The sequence below is a fragment of the Trichomonas vaginalis genome, chromosome V (genome assembly GCF_026262505.1).
Source record: "Trichomonas vaginalis G3 chromosome V, whole genome shotgun sequence".
In the NCBI taxonomy this organism is placed as follows: Eukaryota; Parabasalia; order Trichomonadida; family Trichomonadidae; genus Trichomonas; species Trichomonas vaginalis.
Window position 1 is genome coordinate 3,131,112 of NC_067207.1, and position 26,281 is coordinate 3,157,392.

General features: G+C 32.6%; 14 protein-coding genes and 4 pseudogenes across 18 annotated transcripts, besides 8 other annotated features; 4 read left to right on the top strand and 14 right to left on the bottom strand.

Moving 5' to 3' along the window:
- Window positions 1–4,287: part of a mobile genetic element that runs on past the window's edge.
- TVAGG3_0270380 (protein of unknown function, DUF4106 family) lies at window positions 709–984 on the bottom strand (the record flags this gene model as incomplete). Its single annotated transcript, XM_051228596.1, has 1 exon — window positions 709–984. One exon carries the CDS (start codon window positions 982–984, stop codon window positions 709–711), a length of 276 nt encoding a protein of 91 aa, XP_051098326.1.
- On the bottom strand, window positions 1,696–2,326 carry TVAGG3_0270390 (protein of unknown function, DUF4106 family; the record flags this gene model as incomplete). Its single annotated transcript, XM_051228597.1, has 1 exon — window positions 1,696–2,326. A coding segment is annotated over one exon (631 nt), but the record flags the coding sequence as incomplete, so codon positions are not given.
- On the bottom strand, window positions 3,429–4,048 carry TVAGG3_0270400 (annotated as a pseudogene). The gene has a single exon. A coding segment is annotated over exon 1 (620 nt).
- Window positions 4,288–4,641: 354 nt separating the features above from the next.
- TVAGG3_0270410 (protein of unknown function, DUF4106 family) lies at window positions 4,642–6,150 on the bottom strand (the record flags this gene model as incomplete). The annotated part of the gene is made up of 1 exon (XM_001298520.2): window positions 4,642–6,150. A coding segment is annotated over one exon (1,509 nt), but the record flags the coding sequence as incomplete, so codon positions are not given.
- Window positions 6,151–6,301: 151 nt separating this feature from the next.
- TVAGG3_0270420 (protein of unknown function, DUF4106 family) lies at window positions 6,302–6,632 on the bottom strand (the record flags this gene model as incomplete). The annotated part of the gene is made up of 1 exon (XM_051228598.1): window positions 6,302–6,632. A coding segment is annotated over one exon (331 nt), but the record flags the coding sequence as incomplete, so codon positions are not given.
- A 1,458-nt stretch (window positions 6,633–8,090) lies between these two features.
- TVAGG3_0270430 (RNA polymerase III core binding) lies at window positions 8,091–8,723 on the top strand (the record flags this gene model as incomplete). The annotated part of the gene is made up of 1 exon (XM_001298519.2): window positions 8,091–8,723. The coding sequence occupies one exon, from the start codon at window positions 8,091–8,093 to the stop codon at window positions 8,721–8,723; it is 633 nt and encodes a 210-aa protein (XP_001298520.1).
- A 586-nt stretch (window positions 8,724–9,309) lies between these two features.
- Window positions 9,310–10,231: a mobile genetic element.
- A 318-nt stretch (window positions 10,232–10,549) lies between these two features.
- On the top strand, window positions 10,550–11,555 carry TVAGG3_0270450 (assembly abnormal protein 6-related family; the record flags this gene model as incomplete). Its single annotated transcript, XM_001298454.1, has 1 exon — window positions 10,589–11,182. The coding sequence occupies one exon, from the start codon at window positions 10,589–10,591 to the stop codon at window positions 11,180–11,182; it is 594 nt and encodes a 197-aa protein (XP_001298455.1).
- Window positions 11,556–13,306: 1,751 nt separating this feature from the next.
- Window positions 13,307–23,006: a mobile genetic element.
- Window positions 14,789–15,106, bottom strand: TVAGG3_0270470 (uncharacterized protein; the record flags this gene model as incomplete). Its single annotated transcript, XM_051228599.1, has 1 exon — window positions 14,789–15,106. The coding sequence occupies one exon, from the start codon at window positions 15,104–15,106 to the stop codon at window positions 14,789–14,791; it is 318 nt and encodes a 105-aa protein (XP_051098329.1).
- On the bottom strand, window positions 15,156–15,708 carry TVAGG3_0270480 (annotated as a pseudogene). Its single transcript has one exon. A coding segment is annotated over exon 1 (553 nt).
- TVAGG3_0270490 (Prim-pol domain family) lies at window positions 15,847–16,923 on the bottom strand (the record flags this gene model as incomplete). Its single annotated transcript, XM_051228600.1, has 1 exon — window positions 15,847–16,923. A coding segment is annotated over one exon (1,077 nt), but the record flags the coding sequence as incomplete, so codon positions are not given.
- TVAGG3_0270500 (uncharacterized protein) lies at window positions 17,403–17,597 on the bottom strand (the record flags this gene model as incomplete). The annotated part of the gene is made up of 1 exon (XM_051228601.1): window positions 17,403–17,597. One exon carries the CDS (start codon window positions 17,595–17,597, stop codon window positions 17,403–17,405), a length of 195 nt encoding a protein of 64 aa, XP_051098331.1.
- TVAGG3_0270510 lies at window positions 17,638–18,043 on the bottom strand (annotated as a pseudogene). Its single transcript has one exon. A coding segment is annotated over exon 1 (406 nt).
- Window positions 18,954–18,981: a terminal%2Cinverted (terminal inverted repeat of Mariner transposon ID:TVAGG3_0270520).
- Window positions 18,954–20,256: a mobile genetic element.
- On the top strand, window positions 19,050–20,176 carry TVAGG3_0270530 (annotated as a pseudogene). Its single transcript has one exon. A coding segment is annotated over exon 1 (1,127 nt).
- Window positions 20,229–20,256: a terminal%2Cinverted (terminal inverted repeat of Mariner transposon ID:TVAGG3_0270520).
- On the bottom strand, window positions 20,879–21,418 carry TVAGG3_0270540 (uncharacterized protein; the record flags this gene model as incomplete). Its single annotated transcript, XM_051228602.1, has 1 exon — window positions 20,879–21,418. The coding sequence occupies one exon, from the start codon at window positions 21,416–21,418 to the stop codon at window positions 20,879–20,881; it is 540 nt and encodes a 179-aa protein (XP_051098332.1).
- A 371-nt stretch (window positions 23,007–23,377) lies between the features above and the next one.
- Window positions 23,378–23,547: a terminal%2Cinverted (terminal inverted repeat of Maverick-1B transposon ID:TVAGG3_0270550).
- Window positions 23,378–26,281: part of a mobile genetic element that runs on past the window's edge.
- Window positions 23,548–23,868, bottom strand: TVAGG3_0270560 (uncharacterized protein; the record flags this gene model as incomplete). Its single annotated transcript, XM_051228603.1, has 1 exon — window positions 23,548–23,868. The coding sequence occupies one exon, from the start codon at window positions 23,866–23,868 to the stop codon at window positions 23,548–23,550; it is 321 nt and encodes a 106-aa protein (XP_051098333.1).
- Window positions 24,022–24,549, bottom strand: TVAGG3_0270570 (protein of unknown function, DUF4107 family; the record flags this gene model as incomplete). Its single annotated transcript, XM_051228604.1, has 1 exon — window positions 24,022–24,549. The coding sequence occupies one exon, from the start codon at window positions 24,547–24,549 to the stop codon at window positions 24,022–24,024; it is 528 nt and encodes a 175-aa protein (XP_051098334.1).
- On the bottom strand, window positions 24,985–25,581 carry TVAGG3_0270580 (uncharacterized protein; the record flags this gene model as incomplete). The annotated part of the gene is made up of 1 exon (XM_051228605.1): window positions 24,985–25,581. A coding segment is annotated over one exon (597 nt), but the record flags the coding sequence as incomplete, so codon positions are not given.
- Window positions 25,706–26,253, top strand: TVAGG3_0270590 (uncharacterized protein; the record flags this gene model as incomplete). Its single annotated transcript, XM_051228606.1, has 1 exon — window positions 25,706–26,253. A coding segment is annotated over one exon (548 nt), but the record flags the coding sequence as incomplete, so codon positions are not given.

Here is a 26,281-nt window from a genome sequence, read left to right on the forward strand (position 1 = left end):
GAACCTAAGTTTGAAACAATATATAAGATTGGTGTGCTTAATGTCAATGGAATAGACATTCCTTGTATGACACCTTTTCCTGTTATAGGAAACTGTTGGTAGTAAAAACCAGAAATAAGTTTTGTATTATAGCTCATATCGTTTATAGTAAACTCAGTCGGACATCCAAACATAATGAAACCTGCTCTAGTTGCAGCACATGTTACACCCGTACTTAAAGTATTAAATAAGTCAACAAAACCTGTTGGTTATATCTGAGTAAGTATCTTCAAAGGAGTATTTTTTACCATTCACAACAATAAAGTCTTCTGGTGTCAAAAGAGCAAAACAGGCTTTAGTCGTCATTGTGTTTAAGGTTAGTTTACAATATCGTCCTTGAGGACTTTGTAAGTTTGTTGTTATAGAATTATATGACTCAGGGTTTTTAGTCGTAATAGTATAAACCATTATATCTTCTGCCATTATATATATTTAAAAGTTTTTCTGAAAGTGGAGAAGAACTTCATCTAAACTTTCACATGGCGTTTCTTGAAGTTCTCTGTCTAAGAAGTTCAAATATTTTGTAAAGACATAGAACTTTCCTTTGTCTACACGAACAAACAAAACAGGGTCTTTCATATCGTTCAAAAGTGTGTAAAGTCCTTTACATGAAATAAAGTCTATATTATTTTTCTTCAAACATCTTTCAAGAAGTTTTGACATTTTTACTTAGCAAATAAATTTTAATGAAATGTTGTGGTCGTCAAATATTTTTATAACGTCTGGGAAACTATACTTTAAGTTCAACGTTTCACCTCCTTTCATAACGTATATCTTGTCAATGACATTATATGAAACACCACAGCAACTAATGTCGGGTTCTATTTCTTTGATGTTTATATCGTCTGCCTCTGTCAAAAGTTTCAATAGTTCTTTCAAAACTTCATGAGGTGCAATGACATATGAGTTCACTTTTACAGGGTTGTGTTCGACCAAGTTTAACATTATACTTAAAGCTTGACAAATCTTCTCCTGAGTTTGAAGTTTGTCTTTCAGTTGTTGGTAGTCGTTTCGAATATCTGCAACAGAACTTAAGTCTCTGTTAACTTCAGGATATGTTGGTTCTTTTACAGGAACAATGTTATACCATCTTCGTCTTCGTATGGTTTCCCCACTTCAACATCTCTGTCTTTGACATTGACAACAACACTTTGACTGTTTGTTTGAGTTGGTGAATTTAACTTCACATCTGCCACCGCCATTAAACCTTTTGAAACACTCACGCTTCTATTTTTCGGAAATGACATTTTACTTAGAATAAAAAGATGGACGTATTCGGATATCTCTTTGAATTGAAGCAGAACAAAGTTTACACACACAAACAATACAAATACATTGACAGAATAGTTCTTTATACAAACAATGGAAAATGTTATAGAATAGCAGTCTTTGCTGAACCTAAATATTTTCATAAAGCAAAGAAAGTTGGTATAACTGAAATGGTGAAAGTTCTTGACGTTGACAAAAATATAACAACAAAACTTACAGATATTTCTAAAGGTAAGTTTATCTTACAATATTATGTCAAAACGGCGTACTGTCAATATTTGACGGAGAGAAGTCAGTTCAAGAACAACTTACTGACCTGCTGCCAAAATCTGCTCGATGGAAGCTGTCGTTATGCCAATCTGAGGAGCCCAGCAGGTTTCATCGAACGAATCTTCAAAAGAGCATCTTCCGTGAAAAGTGCTATTGGTTTTGTAAACTTCTTTGCTCTCAGTTCATCTGGACCGTCTCTGTCACCAGTATATTGTATTTGTACAGTACCAACAGTTGAAATACCACCCATAAAGTCTTCTGAGTCAGCAAATGGAATGCCAAGCCAAAAGTTTGAACGGTCTCCATTTGTATATTGAGTTTTTTGACCTCCTGTATGAGTCCATACTTTCACATATGGCATAATAGAACTTTGCATTTCAGGGTTAATGGTTGTTGTGAAGTTGTTGTTAAAGTTCATAGCATCTAATGTCAAGTTGTATGACCTCATATCCTCAACTGTAGAATATTCTTCTCTTGGATAATATTTGCCATCTATGTTTATATGATATTTAATACCGGGGTTGTAGAAACAAGAATAGTCATTTATAGTTCGTCTGAACAGTACAAACATAGTATCTGCATGTTTCATTGCAGTTGTTAAAGCAATATCTGTTCTTGCACCTGGGTCAGCACTTTGGTTTCCAACTTCACCTGCAAAGTCTTTGACAGATATTTGGTGTATAGGGAACATAAGTGGAACTGCAATATATTTGGCAGCTAAAGCATTTGAAATATCTGGGTCCAACATATAGACTGCAAGTCTGCTTTCTATTCTCTTGCATTCAAATTTTCGCATGTAAACTTAACTGGGTCCCAAGCAGTTCCAGCAGCATTGAAATAATAGTTTACTTCATTGTTGAAGTTTGAGAAACCAAAGTCTAAGTCAACTTTGTCTTTGCAAAAGTCGGCGAATGATTTTTATTTGTTCCCATTACGTCTGTAAGAGTGAATGGGTCTTTGTGTTGGTGCAATGACTAAGTTATTTTTGCTTGGAGTAAGTTCGATAGAAATTTTTCCTGCCCAGTTTGGTAAGTATCTTAAAAACCTGAAGATGAGGAAAGATGACAAAGGAACTCTAAGTTTCAGTTTTACTTTAGTGGCAGCAGTTCCATCTGAACCAGAAAGGTTAACATAAACTCCTGGAACGTTAGGGTCAAGTCTTCTTATTTTCTCAATATTTGCATACTGGTCTGTTTGTTCTCTAGCTTGTGGTTGTACTGAGTTTCTCAAAGCGAACCATTCATAGTTTGCCCATGTTACTGTTTGAACTAAGTCAGAGTTAGAATATATCTTATATCCCATGAAAACTTCTGGAGCATATTGGTATCCGACATAGAAAATTCCATTGCAACCTTTCTTGTCAGACAACTTGGCAGAAGGTTTATTTCAATGTCTTGTTCCACGTATAAGAATGAGTTGTCAATAGAAATAATATGAAACCTTCGCAAGCAATATCTACTGTTGTTGAAGAACCTTCTCCAAACTCACCTACGTTTCCATAAGAAACAGCAGTTGTATATTCGTAAGTTCCAGGAACTATTTCTGACCTTCTAATGGCATTGTCGCATTCGTTATACCATTCGGAAACATTTCCGTTCATGGCATCCAAAACTGTTGGCGTTATATTCTGAGCGGCGTACATTTCATATGGGTAAAAATATAGAATAGTTGGATTTATTTGTCATAATTGTTTCGTACCAAGCTTTACTTTCTTCCTGACTGAGTTTTTAACTCTTCTTTTTCCTTCATTGCCACTACTTTCACTAGATGAAGTTACTTCTTCACTACTTTCACTTTGTTCTACTCTTCTTCTTTGGTGTCGCTTTTGGTAACTTGCCCTCTGCTTTAAGTTGTTGCATCTTTGCCTCATGTTCACCTAGTATGTTGTAAATTTCCCATGTCCTTTTTGCCTTTGGGCTCTGGTCGCCCATCTCAGGTAACCTATATCCTAGAAAGATTTTGTCATAGTTTGTATTTGAGTCTTCGCGTATTGTTTGCATGACTCTTTCCTGAGTTTCCGGTTCAAGCTCTTCAAACAGAGCTTGTCCATATGAATAAGCTCGTTTCCAAATATATGTTTTTGTAGCCATTCTGGTTTTCTTTCCATGTTACCAATAATATCTTTTGTGAATGGGAAAGCTTTTACCCAATGTTTCAGTCTTGCGTCATTTATTTCTGTAGTTGGTTTTATTTTGTCAAGGAACATGTTTTTCAATACTAACATTTCATTTGGTACTGTCCATTTGAGTTTTCTTAAATATTCATCCCTTCTCAGTTCATTGTCTGCAAAGTAAGTTTTTATGACATTTTGTAAACTTTCGTTTGCAAGGTCATGTACAATAGGTTCTCTTCCTTCTATCTCCCTAACTTTCTTTCTAAACTCTTCACCAAATATACCATCTCTATGGTTCTGTGTAGTTCTTTGAGATAAATGTTCTAGAACGTCAGGTGTTATATTTCCATCAGCCATGTTCATTTCATACTGGTCCAAAATATCTGCATGTTTCATATCTTTCAATGGCATTAAAGCCGCGCTGAAAATACCAGCTATATCTGGTTCACCATTCACTTCCATTGCGTCTACAACTTCTTGAATTGTGGTTGTAAGTTTATGAACCACCTATCCGGATTAGCTTTATGACCCCATCTCATTGTAGTTCCATAGTCTGCAGAAACAAAAGTAGGTTTGTTTCCATATTGGTTAGGTTCTGAATGAACTTTAAACAATGTTTCATTTCTATATGTTTTGGTGAAATTTAACCTTTTATTTTCACCGAGTTCAGCCAAAGATTGAACGTTATATGGTCGTAAGTAAAAAGGATTGTTGTATTTGCGTACACTTTCTTTCAGTACTTCCATTCTATGCTGAATATTTTCATCTGATGTTGGAGTCTTTTGTATGTCGGCGAACATTTTTCGATATTCTTCTACTATGTCAGCCGAATTTTTCTTAGACTCTTGGAAAGATTCCATATTCTCCGCATACTCTTGTTGAGGGTCAAGATTTTTCGGCTGTTCCAAATCTTCATCTAGTTCTGTGAAGTTAGTTTCCAAAGGAGGGACTTGTTTGTTTCCTTCAGGCTCTTCTAGCTGTTGTTGCTGAACTATTTCTTCCATGTCTGGTTGTATCTGAACTTCTTCCTGTGGAGTTTCTTGTACCTCATCTGCTGGCATTTCATATATTCCGAGACCGTTTTTAACAAGTTCCCTATTTAAGTCATCCGCATTCATAACCCTTTCTTCTTTCGTTCCGTCTCTATTTTTTACGCGTTTCATGAAGATAGTTGAATTATCATTTATCTCTGACACCAAATATCTCGGAGTAAATTCATTCATGTCATTTGGATGATATGCTATTAAATCATATCCCTTAGCGAGCTTGTATTTTCCAGATTTGAAATTATATCCCATTTGGTGCTGAACCATAAAGCTAAATAGGTTCGGGTCAGTATTTCCTTCCTTGAACTTTCTAATAGCTTCTTTATATCTGTCACTAAAGTCAAGAGTATCTGGGTAACCATAATTTTCCTTAAGCATTTTTAAGAATTCTTGGTTTCCTTGTTCTCTACTTCTTTTATGTCCTTGCTCTGTTTGTGGTTGTTGCTGTGCAGTGTTTTGAACTGTTGGTTGTGGTGCAGTGTTTTGAACTGTTGGTTGTGGTGCAGTGTTTTGAACTGTTGGTTGTGGTGCAGTGTTTTGAACTGTTGGTTGTGGTGCAGTGTTTTGAACTGTTGGTTGTTGTGTTGGTTTTGGTGCATGCCTGTGTCTGTGTCCATGTGACGATGTAAATGTTTTAGGTAGTCCTGGTGCAGGTGCTTCTCTTGGAGGGTTTGGTGGTATATAAGTTCCACTAGCTAGTATATAAGTTCCACCAGCTGGTATATAAGTTCCACCAGCTGGCACATATGTTCCATCTGCAGCATAATGTCCTACCTGACTTTTCGTTTTTAAGAAAGCATTTACTAGGTCTGTTTTGGTCTGTTGTAACTCTTTTTCTTGACTTTCCACAACAGTTGCTCTAACGGCGTCATAGGCACTTTGAACTGCCTGTCTCGTTGCTGCATCTGTTATTTTCGTCATATTTTGTGCTACTTCTCTTAACTCGTTGTCGAAACCTTCAGACTTCAGTTTCTTTCCAGATGAGAAGTCGTTCACTAGTTTCACCTTACTATGAAGAGCTTCGAAGGCGTTCTTAAAGTCAGCATTCATTAAAGCTTCATTTGAACTGTCTTCATCCGCTTGTATTTTTGTCCTTATTGACCCTATAAGTTGGGCTGCTTTGGCGTTGGCTTGGGCATCTAACCAGTCATTATTAGCTTTTATATATTCTGCGCTTTTCATTGCCTTTTGCATGGCTGCGTCGTTATTTTTACTTTCTTGTGCTAAGTTTTCATACTGTACGGTTTGGTTTTGCAACTGTAAAAGTTTTTCTGCCTTTACATTTGCTTCAACTTCTTTTTTATACTCATCGCTATCCATATATGTCTTCAGGGCTTTTTGTTTTATTTCTTCATCTTTCAGTACTTTATATTGAGTAGTATGGTTTTTCAAATTTATAACATCTTGTTCCATTTTTGCTACTTCTGCTGCTTTTCTGACACTTTTTTTGCATATTCCTCTGTACTTAGTTCTTTCAGTTGTTATTCTTTCTTCTTTTTCTCTACGTTTAACTCATTGAGTTTCTTTGTGTGTCTGTCATATTCTAGTTTCTTTTCGTTTTCACTTATTTGTTTCTGTATGTCTATGTTTGACTTTTTGACATCTGTTATTTGATTTTTGAGTGAACTCAAATTCATTTGACTTTGAGGGTTATAAGCTGTTCCGTCTGCAGCTCCACCATAGCCTGCCATTTTCGCTAAAAGTGCCGCTCTTAAACCTCCACTCTGTGCACCAATAACTCGGTTTAAAAGCATAGGGTTGCTTGACATTTGTTGCAACATAGTGGGGTCATTCATCATTTGTTGTTGCAACTGTTGTTGTGGTGTCAGTTTTACTATTGGATGTTTCAATGCTCCCTTCCTCTTACGTATATTCTTACGTAGCTTACGTGGCATTTTAAGTGAAGTAAAAAACGGTTTTTGACAGATGTTTATATGACACTTTTTGTTCAGCACAAAAAACTACTCGGTCAAAGTGTTGTCAGTTTTGTAAAATAACCGTCCTATCTCATTCTATAAGGGGGAAAGTCTTCTCAAAGTATACTTCCTTGGAACGCCTGTAACTTTTCCTGTAGCGACGATAGACCCTTACTTGTCCGGACAAAGTTATACTAAACATCTTCAGGGCTAGAGGGCACGAAGTGCCTGGAGGCCCCACTACCTTTTTTTTTTCTTTTTGTGCAATGACACCAATATCAAGTCAGATTATATACCAATATTCAATAAAATAAACATAGGTTTATGTATTTATTATGTATGTAGGATTGTTTCTTAGCATATATTAGAATAAACTACTATTTTTAATCTCATTTTATTTCGTATTTCAAATTTTAAAACTCAAAATAGAAAAAATAGCTTTACATCATTAATGCAATCCATATTAAATATTTAATTTCGGTGTCAAGCATAGCGCCAAAACTTTTCCCGCCAAAACGCAATAGTGCCATAATCTCATGGTGGAACACAGATGGGGCTTTGCTACGCAGCCTTTGATCTGGCCAATCATAGTGCTGCTCCCATCCACATCAACAAGTGATTTCGGCGGAAGATCTCCAATGGAGTTTCCATGATGGTTACGCAAGCCAGAAGCACAATATCTATGCAGCCTGGCTGCTAGGATAGCGTAGCTAGTCTGTGTAGTTATTGTGCTTCTGGCGATATTAGTTATACGCTATTATCCTCATTAATTTAGCTTCTCCAGAATCCATAAATATTCCTTTTATTTAAATTTGAATCGTGCTTGACACATTGAGTTCAAGACAAATAAACGTGTTTCATGAGTATTTAACATGAAAATTAATGGAAGGTATGCGATAAATTCGATTTCAAGTAGGGATAACAAATTATCCAGAGAGGTTGGCCGGACAATTATCCGGCGTTCTCTATGCCAGTACATTTTTCTATTGAAACACGTCCTATTTATATCGTTTCTTTTAACTTACAACAAGTTCTTAGTTTATCAATTTCCAGAACTGTTTAATTTTGCATGTTAGATGAAGAAATAGCACAGACGTAAAATGTCAATGCTAACTCACATAAGAGGAATAAACTATAAATTTTGCAACAGATAAAAAGTCAAAACGATAAATTTCTTTCAAAAAATCCACACAAATTAATTCCCATTTTATAATAGATAGACATTGCATAGTTCTACAGAATGCAATTAAAATCAAGGTAAAAAATTTTGACAGAGCGTCTCCTCAAAAATGAGAAAAATTCGGGAAAATTTATGATTAATGCTAATTAACTAACACAGATCTCATTTACTTATAAAAAAATGTTGGTTAAGAAATTACGGTTTTGTAAATTTTGGCGGTTTCAAATTTTTCAAAAAGTTGTGGCTGAGCGAATAACATGAAGTGGAACAATAGTCGCGTATTATTTAATGTCAACCAAGAGATGGCTGCCGTGTTAAATTCATCGAGCAACCTTCATTCGAAGCTTGATTGCTTCACAATCGAAAAAATTGATCCTAATATCAAGATACCAATTAAAATTGGTTACGGAACCCCAAGTTCATTGACTGGAGTATCAACGATTGCAGCTAACCCTTCTACAAAACATTTTTCAATCCTAAAGTCAACTATTTCTTCTGCTTTTCCTGATTACGATTTTACTGATCTTGGCACCTCTGATTTCAAGAGGATTATTGCCACCGAACAGATAAAGTCAAATATTAGCTGGCAGTTGTCATCTTCTCTGCCTTCTGCTACTAATTTAGAAACTCATCTTTGGCAAGCCATTGAAACTGAAATATCACCAAATTCTTGCGACATTTATCAATATGAACCAGAGTCTGCTGACGTTTTCAGTGAAATGGGCGCCATTTGGAATTATACTTATTTCTTCATCAATGAAAAGCAGAAGAAAGTACTCCTCTTGCATCTCCGTGAAGGTGCACACGATTTCGGATCCGAATCAGGTAGCGAGGATATGTTCGACGAATGTGATGTTATTAATAATCACTATTCCTACAATGTCTTTTAAATCCGAACCCGGAAGAAGATCATCTGTAATAATAGTTATGTTTGATTGTTAAAATATCCATTTTTACATACATTCTTTCTTTTTTCCTGCATCACAAAAAATGGTCTAAAATTGAATACCTTACAAATTTTGTGAGTTATAGAGTTTGGCCATTTTGTAACGATTTGCATTTCTATATCTATAGCCTATTTCTGTTTTAATATGAATTTATGTCTTTGGTCGATCAAGGATTATAAATTATTTATAACGGTCGGATTTTGAACCCGACCATCTCCGATCCGCCTTTCATTCCAAGCCTACATATTTGTAAAAGTATTAAAAACATTCAATTTTATAAGCATCTATGGGAACACATTCTCATCCAATATAACCCTTGATATTGGATAGTTTCGTTGGTATAATTCGTTATAAAATAGAATATAGCATTTGCTGTAGAGTAAATACTAGTATAATGACATGTTTCGAAATTGTGCATTTTATCATTTTGAGTTTAGCGATCATTGTTTAATAAATAATGAGTTATTGCCAATAACTAGCATACATTTAGCCAAATGCACTTATAATATTTCAATTTTAGTAATTCCTAAAAGGTGACCAAACTATTTTTTGAAAGTCCGCCATAACTTTAATGGTACTATTTCAGCGTGTTCAATGAATACAAAAATTCTAAGAGTGCCACATAAAATAGTACTTTAGACTTGAGTTAATGCTACCAAGCAAATGTTAAAAAGATGACTTTAGTGTTTTGATAATCAAAGATTAAAATCATTATTGTCTAAATCAATAATCATAACGACAGAAGTTAATGTTTTTTCATAAGTGCTTTAAATCCACTTTTAAAAGTATACCTCAAAAATCAAAATATCAAAAAAAATTGGCCGATAGGTTTGGCTTTAATTTTTGTCTGCTTTTATGATTTGATATGGATGTTATAATTTTAAAAGTTGAGCCAAATTCACCAATAGATTTTTGAGATTTGCAAATACTCAATAATTTTCAGCGTGTTATCTTTTATTAAAAGAACTATTTGGTTTCAGTATCATATAAATTGATATTTACTTTCTATTTGAACCTTCATTTAGCTAATGATTTAATAATACAGATTTCATCTAGTCCTTATAAGAGAATTTTGAATTTGTTATAATAAAAAAACAAACAGATATAGCTTACACTTCTATAATAAAGATACCTTTTATAGAAATCAGTATGAAATGTGTTTTGGCTTATTGGAAGCATATCAGACATAATCGCCATAATCAAAAAATCTATATACCCAATAAGTAATAAATTTGTCGATATAGATTTTCCATAAAATTAGTTTTTAGTCTGATCTTAAAATAAATTTAATTTTTTATAAAAAAAATCACATTTAAAAGTACCTTTTTAGTAGCTCGAAATCCTGTTGGTGGATTTCGGGCGTACTTCAAAATTAGCTTTTCTTCTACATATGCAAGCTATATTTTAAATATGGGGCAAATCGGATCGGCGAAAGGAGTTTAGTTACCTTTAATTCCTATGAAGTTTCATGTTCTAAGCAAAATTGCAATTAAAGATTATCATCCTACAAAAAATTAAGCAGTTCGATATTATACACACAATGAAATTCATATTTTCTATTTGAATTCTGATTTGATATTTTGTTTATGATAGGAATGGAATGATGATGAATCTCTATTCCAGGAGGTATCCAAACCCTTATGCATTATGCTGATAATTCATGTTGAATAAAGATTTCAAATCAAAAATCTTAAAAACTACAATACATTACCTATCAAAAATGATTAATTAGACTATGTAGTGCCTAGATTTGTTACTAGTAAAAATATCTATCGTGCACTGTTTAAAAAAAAATTCAAAAGACGTTTATGTCGAAGGAGATTTGCTACTCCCAGGAGATTGAAATAGAAAAGAGAGATATGCAAGACAATAGCATTGAAGCTATATTTGCCAATATAAAGATGATCAAAACTGTCGGCGATGACGGAAAAATGAGCGAATTAGATTTTGAAATCACATTTGATGCAAATCTTTATACATTACTACGTGCTCATTATGATGCTCAATCTTTTGATAAGCTTAAAGAAGAAAAACAACTTTCAATTGATTTTGAACAATTCCCAGAGGAAGTTGCAACACTTCTCAACAACAGCCAGAACAAGTTTTCAAAGAAATCACCAAAACGTGCAGATCCTGACCAGATTGAAAACGCTGTTTACTTTGTCACAACAAATGAAACTTCTGGATACTTAATTTTCTTGGATATCTTATCTTTCAAGGAGGTTGAGATATTTAGAATTGATTTCACACAAGTTGCAGATGAAGAATCACATCTTAGCGCACAACAAAAGTTTACAAAAGTAAAGAACGACTTAAAGAAACAAACCTTAATGCTAAAGACATTGTACAAAGAAATCACGAGCCAATGCCCATTTATACTCGAACTTATTAGGAGGCAATAAGATTTTATTATATTATTAGAATATTGTATCTTCTATTTTAAAAGGACATATTGTTTTATCTAATTACACTTTATTTTATTCTAGTTCTAACTTTTACACAAGTAAAACAAATGAAATATGATAATTAAAGGAATCTTATGAGTTCTCATTATTTGTACAAGTGTAATTAATCTTTTTAATGAACGTACTTATCTCTATTACATTTATAGAGCTTGATAAATCAGAATTAACGTTGTAAATCGCGATTACAAACTAATCTTTAGGAATTGATGTTATTGATTGCGTAAAAATATTAGTGTTTATTTCCAGTAGAATGCTGGAGATTAAATCGACGAATAAAATATATTTTGAATAAAAGTAGTATGATATGACGGGTTGTGTGACTTTTTTTGTAAACGTAAGAATTCATACAATATCGAGCGATTTTATATCATTTTTTTTAACATATGAAGTAAAAAATATATGATTCTTACGGTTTTTATTCTTACGTTTTTGAATAAATCAAGATTTATAAATCATTAAAAAATTAACATTAATTTTAAAATAATTTATTTTTTATCTTTTATAAAAGAAGCTATATATAGATGATGTCAGATATTCCGCGATTAATTAAACATTGTTTAAATCCTGAATGGGTTAAACTTCAATTTAAAAATGAAGATTGTGAATTATTAAATGAATATGAAAGCCAAAATAAGCTAATGATTATTTGAATTTATGAAATCAATTATTTGATTCATGGAATCAATGGAGTCATAATCAAAGACCTCATAAACGAGAAGAAGAAATTGAAAATAATGAAATGGAAATCATTGATGACATTAAAGAGGATGGAATTCCTAAATTTTGTAGAAAAACCTTTAGAACTAAGTTAGGAGCATATAAACGTAGAGTATTAAATCCTGAATACATAAAACATTTATTTAAAAAGGAAGACTGTGAATTATTAAACGTTAATGAATATGAAACCAATAAATCAAAATTGAAAGGTGTTGGTTTACGACAAAATAAACAATTAACACCTAAAAATTATTTGGATATAATAAATGATAAAGTTATTTTCGATGGTCAGAATATTAATTTACAACTTAAAAATGGGTCAATGACTCGCTTAACAATCGGTAAGACTGCATTAACAGGAGCACACACTAAGGCTGTATGTTGTGAAAATGGATGTTGTATGCCATTTATTTAATACAATTTAAAATTTTATTTTTAATGAAATGCCACAGAAGAGACAAAAGGAACCGTTAATGATGCGATTCAATATGTAAATAACGGTTTTGATACTATGATTCAAAGAGGTGGGCACCCTTAAACATTTATTTTATTTTTATATAAATGGATAACACAGATTTAAAAAATTTAATTTATGATTTAGTACTTAATCAAAATTTTCTTAGTTATTATGAATTAAAATCATATCTCCAAAAATATGATAACAATATAACGGGTGATGATATGGAATATTATTATCCATATTATAAAAATGAAATTTTGAAATATCATGATAAAATAATTTCTAAAATTAAAGACAAAATTAAAAATAATTAATATACAAAGGGAAAAACTAAATCACAACTTAAACAATTGAAAGATTTCAAAAATAAAGTATTAACAGAAGAAGATATTGATGAATTATATAATTTATATAATCCTGAGCCGCAAAAGCCAAAGGAACAAAAACAAAAGGTGCAAAACACCCAGGTCCTTCAGACCATAAATGAAGCACAAGCTTTAATTTATGATTCATTAGTTAAACCATATTCAGCCCGACTTTTAAATGAAGATCAACTTTTGGAATTCATCCTTCAACATAAACTCGAAGCGGGAAAGTATATCAAACCTTTATATACAGCATATTTAAAACAAATGAATAGAATACATCCAGAATTAATGAAGGGGGGAATGAAATCCAAAATCAAAGCAGATAAAATTAAACCACTTGCAACACCAAAACCTCCAACGACAGTACCGCCTCCTCCTTCAGTTAATCCTTCATCATTCACTTTATTATATCCATTTCAAACATTAAAGAAGCAAAAAGATTTTAAAAAGGATTTCAAAATATTAAATAAACCAACTGACCCAAAAATTCAACCGTTAAAGGAAAAATTTAGTCGCCCTTCATTTGCACCATATCCATATTCATACGAAATCGATCATCTGGAATATTCAAAAGGAAACGTTACTTATTTATTTGCCATTAACATTAACACTAGATATTTATATTGCATTCCGGTGAAAGGGAAAACAGAACAGGAAACAAGAAGAGCTATACAATACTTACTAGATCATGAAAGAGTAGATAATATCAGGGGTGATGGTGATAAAGGATTTCAGGCAGCTATGGCTCATTATTTCCCACAAATTAATTTTTTCTTTTCATCCTCTCCATATACGTTTCATAATAAAATAGTTGATGCGGTAATGAGAACTCTTAGAGATGTGTTAGGGGTTAACGGTCAGATATACTGGGATGGAAATCATGACTCCATCATACAACAGTTAGTATATTATTACAATAATACATGGCATAGAACTATAAACATAAAACCAGTGGAAATGAAAAATGGTATTTCAAAAGAATGGGAATATATTAGAAAGCAAATGGAAAGGTTGAATGATGTTAAACGTGAACAAATTAATTCGGGGCTCATGAATTTTAAACAAGGGGATAAAGTTTTGATTCATCTCGATTATGGAAAAACTGATAAATCAATGACAAAAAGAAGACGAAGATTTGACACAATAGCTGAATTTGTTAGATATATTAACGGTAATGTATTAGTTGAAGTTGACAATAAATTAATAGAAATTCCAATTTATTTTATTACTCCATTATATTTAAATAATATTTAATTTTTTTATTTCGTAAGAAATGAGTGACAACAAAGCAGCCAAGAGTCCTGATTCAATTAAGATTCAGAGTCCAGACGATGAATATAAAAAGAAACTAAACAGAATTAAATCAAAAATATGCTATTACAAAAAGAAGCCGCAATGCGGTGGGGCTGATGCCCATAAAACTAATGGAACTGAAAACGATGAAGAGAGGAAAGAAATAATCGAAAAATTAGAAACTTACCGTTCAATCCTTAAACTGGGTGAAGCAAAAATAAAAGAATTTAATAGAATAAATAAATTGATTGGAAGAGATGAATTTAATAAAGATGAATTTTTAAACTCAATCCAAATTTAATTTTTATTCCTCTTCGACAACGTCTCGAATAACTGAAGGTGTCACTATGTCACCATGTCACCAGGTTATTTAACTTCTCTTAAAAATGATGACAACATGACATTTTGACAACACAGCGGGACGAAAGGAGGAAGGCAGTTATGAATTATTTTTGAATAACTGAAGGTGTCACTATGTCACCATGTCACCAGGTTATTTAACTTCTCTTAAAAATGATGACAACATGACATTTTGACAACACAGCGGGACGAAAGGAGGAAGGCAGTTATGAATTATTTTTGAATAACTGAAGGTGTCACTATGTCACCATGTCACCAGGTTATTTAACTTCTCTTAAAAATGATGACAACATGACATTTTGACAACACAGCGGGATTAATGCAAAAATAAATTCCAATCATACTTTATAAAGCTTCATTTACAGGTATTTCATCGTCAGTAAATGAATCCTCATTATCGTTTGGTTCAACCTGTTTATATAATCCTTTCATTTCTTCTTTCAAAACATAACACCATGTTTGTTTACCATCTATTCTTCTTTGTTTCCTATCACATTTATCCTTAATGCTCATTTGGAAATTCTTGTCTTTCATGTCTGATGGTTTGCAGAATAGAGCATTTTTACATGTCATACCTGCACACAATTCATCATAATGTGTATTTATCCATACATCTAAAGGATTTGTTGATAATTCTATTAAATCTTGTTTGGCTTCAGTCATCGGTATGATTCGTACATTAAATGATGAAAGGTCATATTGCATAAAATACGTCAGTAAATTATCATAAAATTCCTTAGTGCATGAATCCATTAAATTCTTGAAGTAATCAAATTGACCCTTGAATTTACCATTAACTCTTAAAACTACGTATCTTCTGTCTCCAACTTCAATTTTGACAGGGTAGACGTTATTAGTTACCAAAATGAAATTGGCAAATTCTGAGCAGTTCTTCTGGGTTGATTCTTTTCATTAATTCTAATCTCATTATCCGTAATAATTGATTTCAAAGCGTTGAAGTTTGCGAGTCTATCTTCACCTACATTCTTGAGTTCATTAAGTACAAGAAACATTTTATTCTCAACTACTGAATTGAAATTACCCGTTAGCTCACTTATTTCGGTAATGTTTTTACATGAATAACCGGCGAGAAGTTCAGAAATAATATCTGTAAATCTGTTTTTACCTGTTCCCTGAAGTCCTTTCAAAATAATTGCTGTTTCATTCTTGATTCCAGGATGTTGAATCATTGATGCAATCCAGCCGAGAAGGTATTTATACACTTCATCGTTATTATCACAAATGGCTTCTTTAATGAAATTCATAAACATCTCAATTTTTGAGTAATCAGGCTTTTCGAGAACGATGTATTTATAACCTTGAAACGTTGAGAAAACATCTGGAGAATCAGATTTAAAGCAAACACCCTTAACGGTTAATGAGGATAATTGATTTAGTAGTACGTCCCACGCTGTTATGGTTTTACCTTCTTCTTTAAATAATTTAATCATTTTAAGTGACTCTTTCATGTTTGATTGAAGAACGAATGATATTTGATTCATTTTGTCGTGGATATTATAGTCCTTTTGAATGAAATATTTGTTTCCACAATCTACAAAACGGATTACACGTGATAAATCCTCAATTACTTCAGAACTGTTTTTATACTGATGATTTTCAGCCCTGCGTCTAATATCCGTTATCAAAAACGAGTCATCAAGTTTGATATCAAATGTTATTTTTGGCTTACGTAATAAAGGTAAAACATATTCATCATAATATTCCTTTTGGTATAGTTTTAGAATCTTCACTAAAACAAATGGAGAAGTCATTAAATGTGCATATCTACTACGTGCTTTTTCAAAATTACTTTTTGCATTTTCAGTTAAGCTGCAGAAGTTATAAACGTTATCGTATGCTTCATTAATTAAATGATTAGGTAACGAATTAATTGCTTGAAACAGTGTGAATAATGTTATTTCTTTTTCTAAATTCATGTTTCCACCGTCATTATGTACTTCAAAATCACTGATGCCATCAACTATGCTCTGGGCAAGTTTATCGTCAATGTTTACATCTTTGTTTTCATTCGTGATAGTCTTTATTTCTTCGTTCTTCTGTTCAACTCTTACCTTAATATTCAAATCATTTAATATATCATTCACTGTTCTAGTTAATGTTGAATCATAACTTCCACGAATGAATGAGTATGTATTGATTGGTTCTGTTGCATTCTTGCGAACTCTTGAATCAGCCATGACTACTAATGAACGCTTTGAATCATCCATAGAAGTCATTATATCAATATCATAATCATTGCAGGAATAACATTTAATCATTCTGTTCGAAACTGCATAGAAGAAATTAGTGTTGCAATAAATGTGAAGACCTCCTGAAGCGGTTTTAACGATAACATCTTTATCCGAAAGTTTTGATAAAATATCTTTTCTAACTGTTTCTTTAAGTTCATCATTGTATGATTTATTGATATCAACATCTATAATCGTTAAATTTGATATTTTATTTACTAATAAAGCCATAGCAGTTTTCCTTCCTCTTCCTCCATCATGTTTGAGGTAGTTATGTAAATCAATCTTGTTTTCACCAATTCTTTCGTTGAGGGTTTTAGTTTCTGCCACAACTAATTCCTCAGCTAATGAATCAATAACTTGTTCATCAGAAATGATATACTTGCTGTTGTTGTTTGTTGCTGTCATTTATATAGGAATAAAAAAATAAAAATAATTTTAAAACTAACTTTATTTTTGGGCTGCATCATATTTCCAGGACTGTTGTCAAAATGTCATGTTGTCATCATTTTTAAAAGAAGTTAATTAACCTGGTGACATGGTGACGTGGTGACACCTTCAGTTCTTCAAAAATAATTAATTATTGAATAACCTAAAAACATGAGACTTTGTCTCCGGACTCTTTGAGTCACTTAACGATAAAATATATTTTTGGGTCATGGGCTATGCCCCGCCACGTTGCGTCTTTATGACAAAAATAAATGGTTCATTTACTCACAATATTTTTGTACAAAACGACCCCAAGCTTTTAACTTCTTTTCTGCAGCTTCTAATGCTATCTTAGCGAGTTCATATTCTCTAAATTCTCTCTTTAAATTTTCTTGTTCCCATTGGTCTAGTTCGAATGGAGAATCTCTATAACCATAACATAACTCACGTTCATGTTCTAATTGTTTTTCGCGCATTTTTAACTTCTTGTTCGAACAAAGGTTTAGCATTCTCTACTGTATCTTCAAGTTCTTCTTCATCTAATTTCTCATGAACTTTCTTGTCTATGGAGTCCATAATTTTTCCAACTGCTATGCAATATTTTGGAGAAGCCCACATTGCTATATAGTTTATAAGTCTTGGGTCTACATACGTTCCTCTAACTTGTTTGATTTCATCAGGAATTCCTGCATGAATTTTGTATAAAAAGCAACCGCCGGAATTCGGACTGTTGCTATATTCTTCACAAAATGCCTTATAATACTCTTCCCAGGACTTATTTTCCAACAACTTTCTAAAGTCTTTCCTAAACTGCTGACACATATTTGTTGCATTAATGTAACCATCCTTGTCTCTACGTAAGACTTCAATACCGTTATAAGTGCCTTTTGTGAATGTTTCACCATTAGATTTGTTCGTGAATTTCCTTAAGATAGAAAAAATAATGTTTATGTTAGCATGTTAGATCTAACACGTTTTCTAACCACTTTTCTAACATAACTATTTACAAGCGTTTTACATGGTATATGTTGCGATGGTTCATGACTTTAAACAGTTTTGTAGCTTCTATTTCTTCACGAAGAATATCAAAAATTTTAACTATGCCGAAGGTTTCTTTATACTTCTTCTTGACATCAGATAATAGGAAATCGTCAGCTGTTGGATAGTTTTTGTTCAGAAATGCTAACATGTCCATTTTATCTTCGGCTGGTTTCTCTACTTCTTTCTTTAAGTCAGCATAGTCGTTTCGCATACGTTCTATCTCTTTGACGGAGTAGTTATATTTCCTTATTGCTGCTTTACATTTTGAACATTGCGGATTCATTTTTGCGTTATACATTGAAATTTGACCTGCTAGAACAACTAAGGCGTCAATGGTTTTCTTTAACTCAAAAGTTGTTGGTTTTATTTGTCCATTCCATATTTTACATCTTTTATCTTTATCTCTTATCTGCCATACACATTCAGCAACTAATGAAACAAAGTTGTCGTATGTCTTAAACTCCCCAGATTTATATATGTCAGAGATGTTCTTATATACCATGTCGCAATCTTTGTCCATAACTTTATGGTTGCAATGATATCCTAGAAACTCATAGTTTACTTTACGTATGAACTTCTTTATTTCTACTGAGTCAGTTGGTTTCACTTCTATTTCATCGAATTCATGAATAGTGAGCTTTTGTTGTTGGATTTCAGGCAATTTGGGTAAATGGTCAATAATGTCCTGCATGTCATAAAGATACTGTTCATTTGTTTCATCTTTCGCACTACAGTCTAAATTACTTGTTAAAAGTTCTTGCTTAATTCTTTGTATTTCTGTCTCAAAAGTATAGGGTGTCCAAAGGTGCGTTTAGCACAGCGCTCTATATGAGACTATTAAAGGAGATATATGCTGATTATAAATATATAATAAAAAATATGAATATATGTATATGATGAGTATGTTGTATTTTGGCGCCATGCCGGGATATAAAATGAATTTTGAGACAAGAGGCGGTTTCGCGGGAAATTTTGGCGGGATTTTTTTCATTTTTTTAATGAATCATAAAGAAAACATCCTCGCTCTTGCAAAAAAATGCAAAGACTGTAAAAAAATCTACGAGACATTGGTAAAATGCTTCGGTATGGATGCTCCTAGCTATTCCACTGTAACGTATCATGTTAGGATGTATCACTTCATGAACAAAAAGGCGCCCATCATAAAAATTGACAAAAAATCGCCGGATCAAAGAAAAATCAAAGCAATTCTTCAAGCGCTAGATGAAGACCCAAGAGCATCACTCAGAAGGATAGAGGAGATGACAAAGATACCACGTACAACAGTCAGTTATTATCTGCACAATTATTTGAACTACAAACTAGCGTATACACGTTGGGTTCCGCACAACCTTAATTCAGTTCAAAAAAAATCTAGAGTCCAATCTTCGAAGAGCTCCTCTCTATATTGCGTGCGTATCAATCCAAGAAGTTTCGCTTTTTAGTAACAGGGGACGAGTCTTGGTTTCAATATGCAACAGAAGCCAAAATCATGTGGATCCCGAAGGATGAAAATCTGCAAACATTCCCGAAGAAAAAAATTGACACACCAATGATGATGTTGTCGGTTTTTTGGGGCGTGAATGGCATCATCGCAATTGATATTCTTCAAAAACCTAATACGATGAATGCTCAGTATCTAATTGACAATGTTCTTACTCAAATTATCAATTCTGATGAGTTTGAGAAATCCAAACAACAAAAACAAAAGTTTGCAATTCATTTTGATAATTCAAGAGTTCACAAAAGTCATAAGGTAATGAATTACTTGGTGGAAAACAATGTCAAAGTTGTTCCAAACCCAATTTATTCACCTGATATTGCACCCTCTGACTTTTATTTATTCGGCACGCTAAAAAAGAGAGCTGAAGGACGCGAATTCGCGAGTCCAGATGATCTTGAAAATTTTGTAAGAGAGCAATTTGAGCAATTTTCTCATGATGATTTAAAGCGTATCTTTCAAGCCTGGATCGATCGCTGCGAACGCGTGATTGAATCCAATGGTGATTATATTTAAATAAACTTTATATATATGTAACTTGTTTATTTCTATTCGCAGTATTCAGGTTTGTGCTAAACACACCTTTGGACACCCTATATATGAAGAAGGAATGAAGCTTTTCATCTCTACTAACATAGATGTTGGATTCATAACTAAAGAGTTTGGTGAAGTTGTTGTTTGAAGTGTTGTAGAACCTATTGTTGAAATCATATCTTTACATACAAGATAAAAATTTTTCTTAGAAAAAAATTAGCGTTATTTTTCTTTCATAAGGAAATGTCAAAAATTCATGATTTTCGAGAGTTTTAGACCATGTTAGAAAAGTGGTTAGAAAACGTGTTAGATCTAACATGCTAACATAAACATTATTTTTGGGTCATGGGCTATGCCCCGCCGCTTTGCGTCTTTATGTTAAAATAAATGGTACCATTAATGATATCATGACTGTTCTCGTTCATGTCTGATTTACATCCAACGAAAAAGTTTAGAAGAATTTTCTTATTCTTTCTGGCATGTTTTTATCTTTCCAGTACTCCCGCTCTAATGGTCCCGGATGTGTTGTCATCATTTTTAAAAGAAGTTAATTAACCTGGTGACATGGTGACATAGTGACACCTTCAGTTCTTCAAAAATAATTAATTATTGAATAACCTAAAAACCATTAACGTAAACATTAACGTAAACATTAACGTAAACATTATTTCTGCAGTTCATCCATTAATTAAGATCTAAACATCCTGAAACCCATTCTGTATCAGCTTTAACTTTAAAAGTCTCAAATGTCCATTCATGATACCATTCAACCTTTTCTTTAATTTCATTATCTTTTTCATCAACATAAACCAAATTTGCCTTCTTATTTAACTCACTATCCACATATTCCTTATCCACCCTCTTCATTATGTCATTTAGGAAACCTTCTATGAATTCCTCATTTAAATTAAATCTTCCAATCTTCAAAACTTTAGGAAATGCATTTAATGCGTAATATCTCTGTTCTTCTGGTGGAATTGATGTTATATCATCCGTTATTCCTTTAATTTTTGAATTCATAAATAAAATTTCTTTTATATTTGATATCACTGCACCACCTTTGCAAACGAATTCGAAATGGTCATTTTTCAATACTATCTCCAAATCTCCATATTTCAACCTTTGCGTTTGTTCTGCCGTCTTTGAATTATATGCATATATGTCGTATGTAATGGTCTGAAGGACCTGGGCGCTTTGCGCCTTAAGTTGTTGTTGTTTAATCATTTATTATGATTTAAAAATAAATATTTAATCCGTTATCTCATCGGCTATTTTCTCTATTTGAAATTGCCATAATATTTCATTCATAAATTCTAAATCACAATCAAATAGGTCAGTTATTCTAAATTTAATATTTGATAAATCTTTTGAATGAAGAATAAATGAATTCCCGGATAATTGAAACGGATATGATAAAGAAAATGTGTTTAAGTTGATGGATAAAATGTTTTGTATTGATGGGTAAGAGTTAGGGTCTAATGTTTGATGTGAAAATCTCATTGGGGTATTAACTTTATCACATTTGATTAAAATGAAATTGGAACCAGTGTCAGAATACAAAACATCCCCAACATCTTTTTCAAAATTTAATATCCCCAACAATGAACGAAGATGAGGAGTACAAAATTTAATTTTCAGCGGGAATTTAATAAGGTTATTTATTTCATCAAGTTCAAAAAGTTTATCGGGTTTTGATTTAAAATTTTCTTCATACCATACGATAAATGATTCATTTAAATAACTTAAAATCATGTTAATATCCCATTTCGCTATCACATTATTTATATACATATCATACGTTTTTTCAAGGTCATCTTTAATAAATGATATATAATCTGAAGGGTCTAAAAGAATGGGATTAAATTTACCACTCACAGAAACGAGAGTAACATTATAAATTCCGCTAACTGTTAAATTTAATTCACAGTTATTATTCGAAATAATATTGATAATTGACATTTTTATTACGATTAAAAATATGGTAAAGCGTTATTTTCCAGTGATAAATAAAACTAGAATAAGATTACCTCAAGAATTCATAAATTCAACGAATAAGAAATTCATTCATGTTATAAATTTTAGTGTTTTCAGAAAATATGAGTCAATGTCATATTCATCAACAGGTTATATTTCAGTTCATTCAAATTTAGTTCAATCAAACCCATATAATGACCATTTCATAAGATTTTCAGATGGTATTAAAAATGTAATTGATAGATTAAAATATGAACAGATTGACAATATCGAATTTTTGGAATTTTGGTTTAAATATCCCGATGGAAAAAATTGAAGTTAAAGATAAAGCTGATACTATAACAAAAACAATTACAATGACCGATCCGGATAGTGGGGAACAAAAAGAAATAAAACAAACGATAGAAACTGGTGAAAGGTCAATTATTATTGATTATGATTCAAAGGATTATTATTCGATAATGTTAATGCTTGAATATTAAATAGCCTTAACAAAGAATTTTTCAAGTGATATTTTATATTCATCAACTATTTTATTATAAATATCATTATATGTTAAATGAAGTTCAGTTGTTGTTCCGTTCTTTGATATCTTAATTGTGCTAATATCCTTTATAGGATTTATTTTTGCAACTGTTCCGCAGCATGAAACCTCATCATCTATGAAAAATTGAATCTTAACGTCTGAATCTTGAACATCACAAAGAATGGCGATAATGTGAATTAATGATTCATAAGGTAAAATAATTAAACCAGATTGATCAATTAAATTTATTATTGAATCATAATTATTAATTATTATATCACGGTAAATTTTCATTAATTCAGAATTAATGTCTATTTTATATGGGTTCTCGATGTTTGATGAAAGAGGTGGGGGGTATGTTGGATAAGTGGGAATTTCAACAGGTTCTTTACCAGGTTCAGATAAAATGATTGGGTCTCCATCTTCTTTATTTTGCTCCTCCTCCTTTTTCGGTAAGTCACGAGTTAATAAATTTGGTTGAGTTGCTGACCTTGTTAATTCGGGGCTAACATTAACTTTAACATTTTGAATAATTCGTGATTTATCATCATTTACGTTATAACCAACCGTAATCTCTGCTTTTGCGTTAGTGTTCTTTTGACTAGTGAAACGTCTTCTCATTTATATTCGAATAAAAAAATATATTTAAACTTTTATTTTGCTGGAACTTTTGAATCTATTATAGTTAGTATACATATCAAGGGTACGGCGGCACTGCGCGCCTCCTTACCCATTATATGTGAATTTGACACTTTACAAAACCGTTAACGTATATTTTACAACACTAACGACTTCACTAACGAATTCACTAATGTTTTCACAAACGACTTCACTAATGTAAAAATAAACGTTCTCACTTACAAAAGTATTGCAACTCCTCCCATTGCTGTGCTTCATATAACAGCTCATAATCTTCTGACTCACTTTCTTCTTCATATAGGTCAAAATCACTGTCAAAATAAATGTATGTAAGTTTTGACAAAGCTAATGAAACACGCTTACCGTTTGTATCGTATGCTTGTATAAACTTTCCATTCTTCATTCCTTCATAAACGCTCAAACTAACTTTACCCTTTCTCCCTCGTATCTGATAGAATGTATTTTCACGAGGAACGAAGAACAAGTTCTTGAACTCATGACCGTTGTAGTTTGTTATCTCAATAGTTTTCGTCATTTATAAAAATAAAATAAAAATAAACTTAAAAATAAACTTAAAAATTAATGATATCACCACCCTCACACGTATGAAAACATAGCGCAAAAATAAATTTAGGTGAAGTGGTGAAATCTCACCTCTTTTTTCACCTCTTTTTTCACCCTGTTGAATTCATTGCTTTATAACTCTCTTCCTTGGTTTCTTTTTAGTTGCTTTCTTCACGTCTGTCTCCAACTTGACTGTCTTTCTTCTTCGGCCGTAATGATACCAGTTACTTCCACCAGTCAATGGGTCAAATGGTCTTTCGTAAGGGTTTCCATACATTCCATAGGGACCATACGGAAGAACTACTGGTGGAGAAGAAACATTTTCTTTAGTTCCATCGACTCTATTTAAATGCATTGTTTCACCTTTCATCTGGTCATTAAAGTCTTTTGCGTGTTTTGCAAACTCATCGTCCTTTCCTAAAGCATTTTCTGACTCAGTCGCAACCAAATTGGATGCTTTATTTATGAGCCCTATTTTATTTAATCTTAACTTCTTTACAACCCAGCCTCCAATCTTCCCTTTATTTGCATCTAATGTCTTCGAAACCCTTCCTCCACTCATTTTATTTACTGCGTCATAAGCTCCAAGTGCTTTTGCTCCAAATGCTAATGCTTTTGTTCCCATTGCGCCTAAAGCTGCCCAAGCTACCATTTACCCCATATTAAAATCATCTCTCTTCAATATTATCTCATAAAAGTTCTCGTTACTGGAGAAAGTCAATGAAACATAAGCGTTCTCATGGGCCTCGCCCTCACCGCTTTGCGGTCTATCTAACTTATTTCTTATATCATCTATACGCTTCAAAATGTCTGAACAATTGCTAACATCTTCTACAACAGTTATTTCATCATGAATGACCTTCAAGAACAAGCTCATTTAATATGCAATTAAAATCATTTCAATAATGAGTCCATCCTTTCCATCTTTAGGTAGCACAACATCTTTCATTGAAGAAGGTTCGACAAGTCTTATGTTAAACTTACTGACAAAGTTTGTTATACTATAATGCTTCGGCGGCGAATACATATAGTTTGAAAGACATAATATAGATTCTTCAGCAAATTCACTTATACTGGATTTTATAACAATGTTCTCACGAGACCAAATGCCACCAATTGACAATCTTGTAAGCAATCCTGCTGAACCTTCTACTGTAAACGTCGATGGTAACATTCCACGAAGGTCATCTATTGACATCGTTGAGTCACTGTATTTAAATATTTTCTTAAAGCAATCGTCATTATCTAACCATGCAATAGCTTTGAAGTTTTCATTCGAATATACATCTGCTTCATTAAATGTAAATCCTGACTTCTTTGCAGAGATGACTTTAAAATCTATTGAGTTTGTTTCAAAATTATATGCTATGGTAACTTCTGAAGGTAATGGATGCCCTTCCGAAGTCAGTTGTTCTCTCACTACCGTTTGAAGCTTTGTAATAAAAACTTTCATGTCATCTCCTGTATCTAAGTTCACATACACAGCAACAGGGAAACTATCTTGCTTCTTTGTTTCATCATTATATCTCAAAACATTAAAGTTCTTCAATAATATTGTTCTTCCTGCTGGAATACTTCGAACCTGTCTGATTTCAATAGCTTTCTCACCTCCTACATACTCTACCCAGTGTCTTGGATATTCATAAGTATACTGACTTTCTTGAATTTTGGTTGGTTTCATCATAACATGTTCATAGTATATCTTTATACTCTTGTCAGTTAGACTCGGTGCTATGTTCTGAATATTTCTGACTTGCATTTTTAATGGAGATAAAATGAAGCATTTAATACATGATGTAGATGAAGACATGAATGAAACTACAGACAAACTTAACTCTTCTCTTATTCTTCCTTTCAGCAAAGATTATGAATTCTGTTCAAATGGTGTGTATTTCTATTGTGGAAAGATGGGTTCAGGTAAGACATTTAACCTCATTCGTCATATACTCATAACAGAGCGTTTAGGAAACGACTCTTACTATGACCAAATCATTATATCAGCAACTTCAGACTCTATGGATTCAACAGCGAAAACATTTATGTCAAAAGTTCAAGCCTCTGTCGTTAAAGTTCCAGACAGTGAACTCATTGAATTTCTTCAACGTTACATTCGACGTAAGAGGAAATATTATGCCATCGTAGAGTTCATACAGTCAGGAATGCAAAAGACTTCTGAGGAGATGGAAAGAATTATTGACAAACACCACTTACGTCAATACTCAGGAGTTTACGATATGAAACGACTTACAAACTACATTCTATCAAAACTTTCAAAATACCCCTTCAAAAAGTATCCTTCAAACACTCTGCTCGTTTGTGACGACTTCGCCGGAAAAGGTTTAGTGTCAAAGCCTGACTCACCATTAGCTAACATCATTACTAAA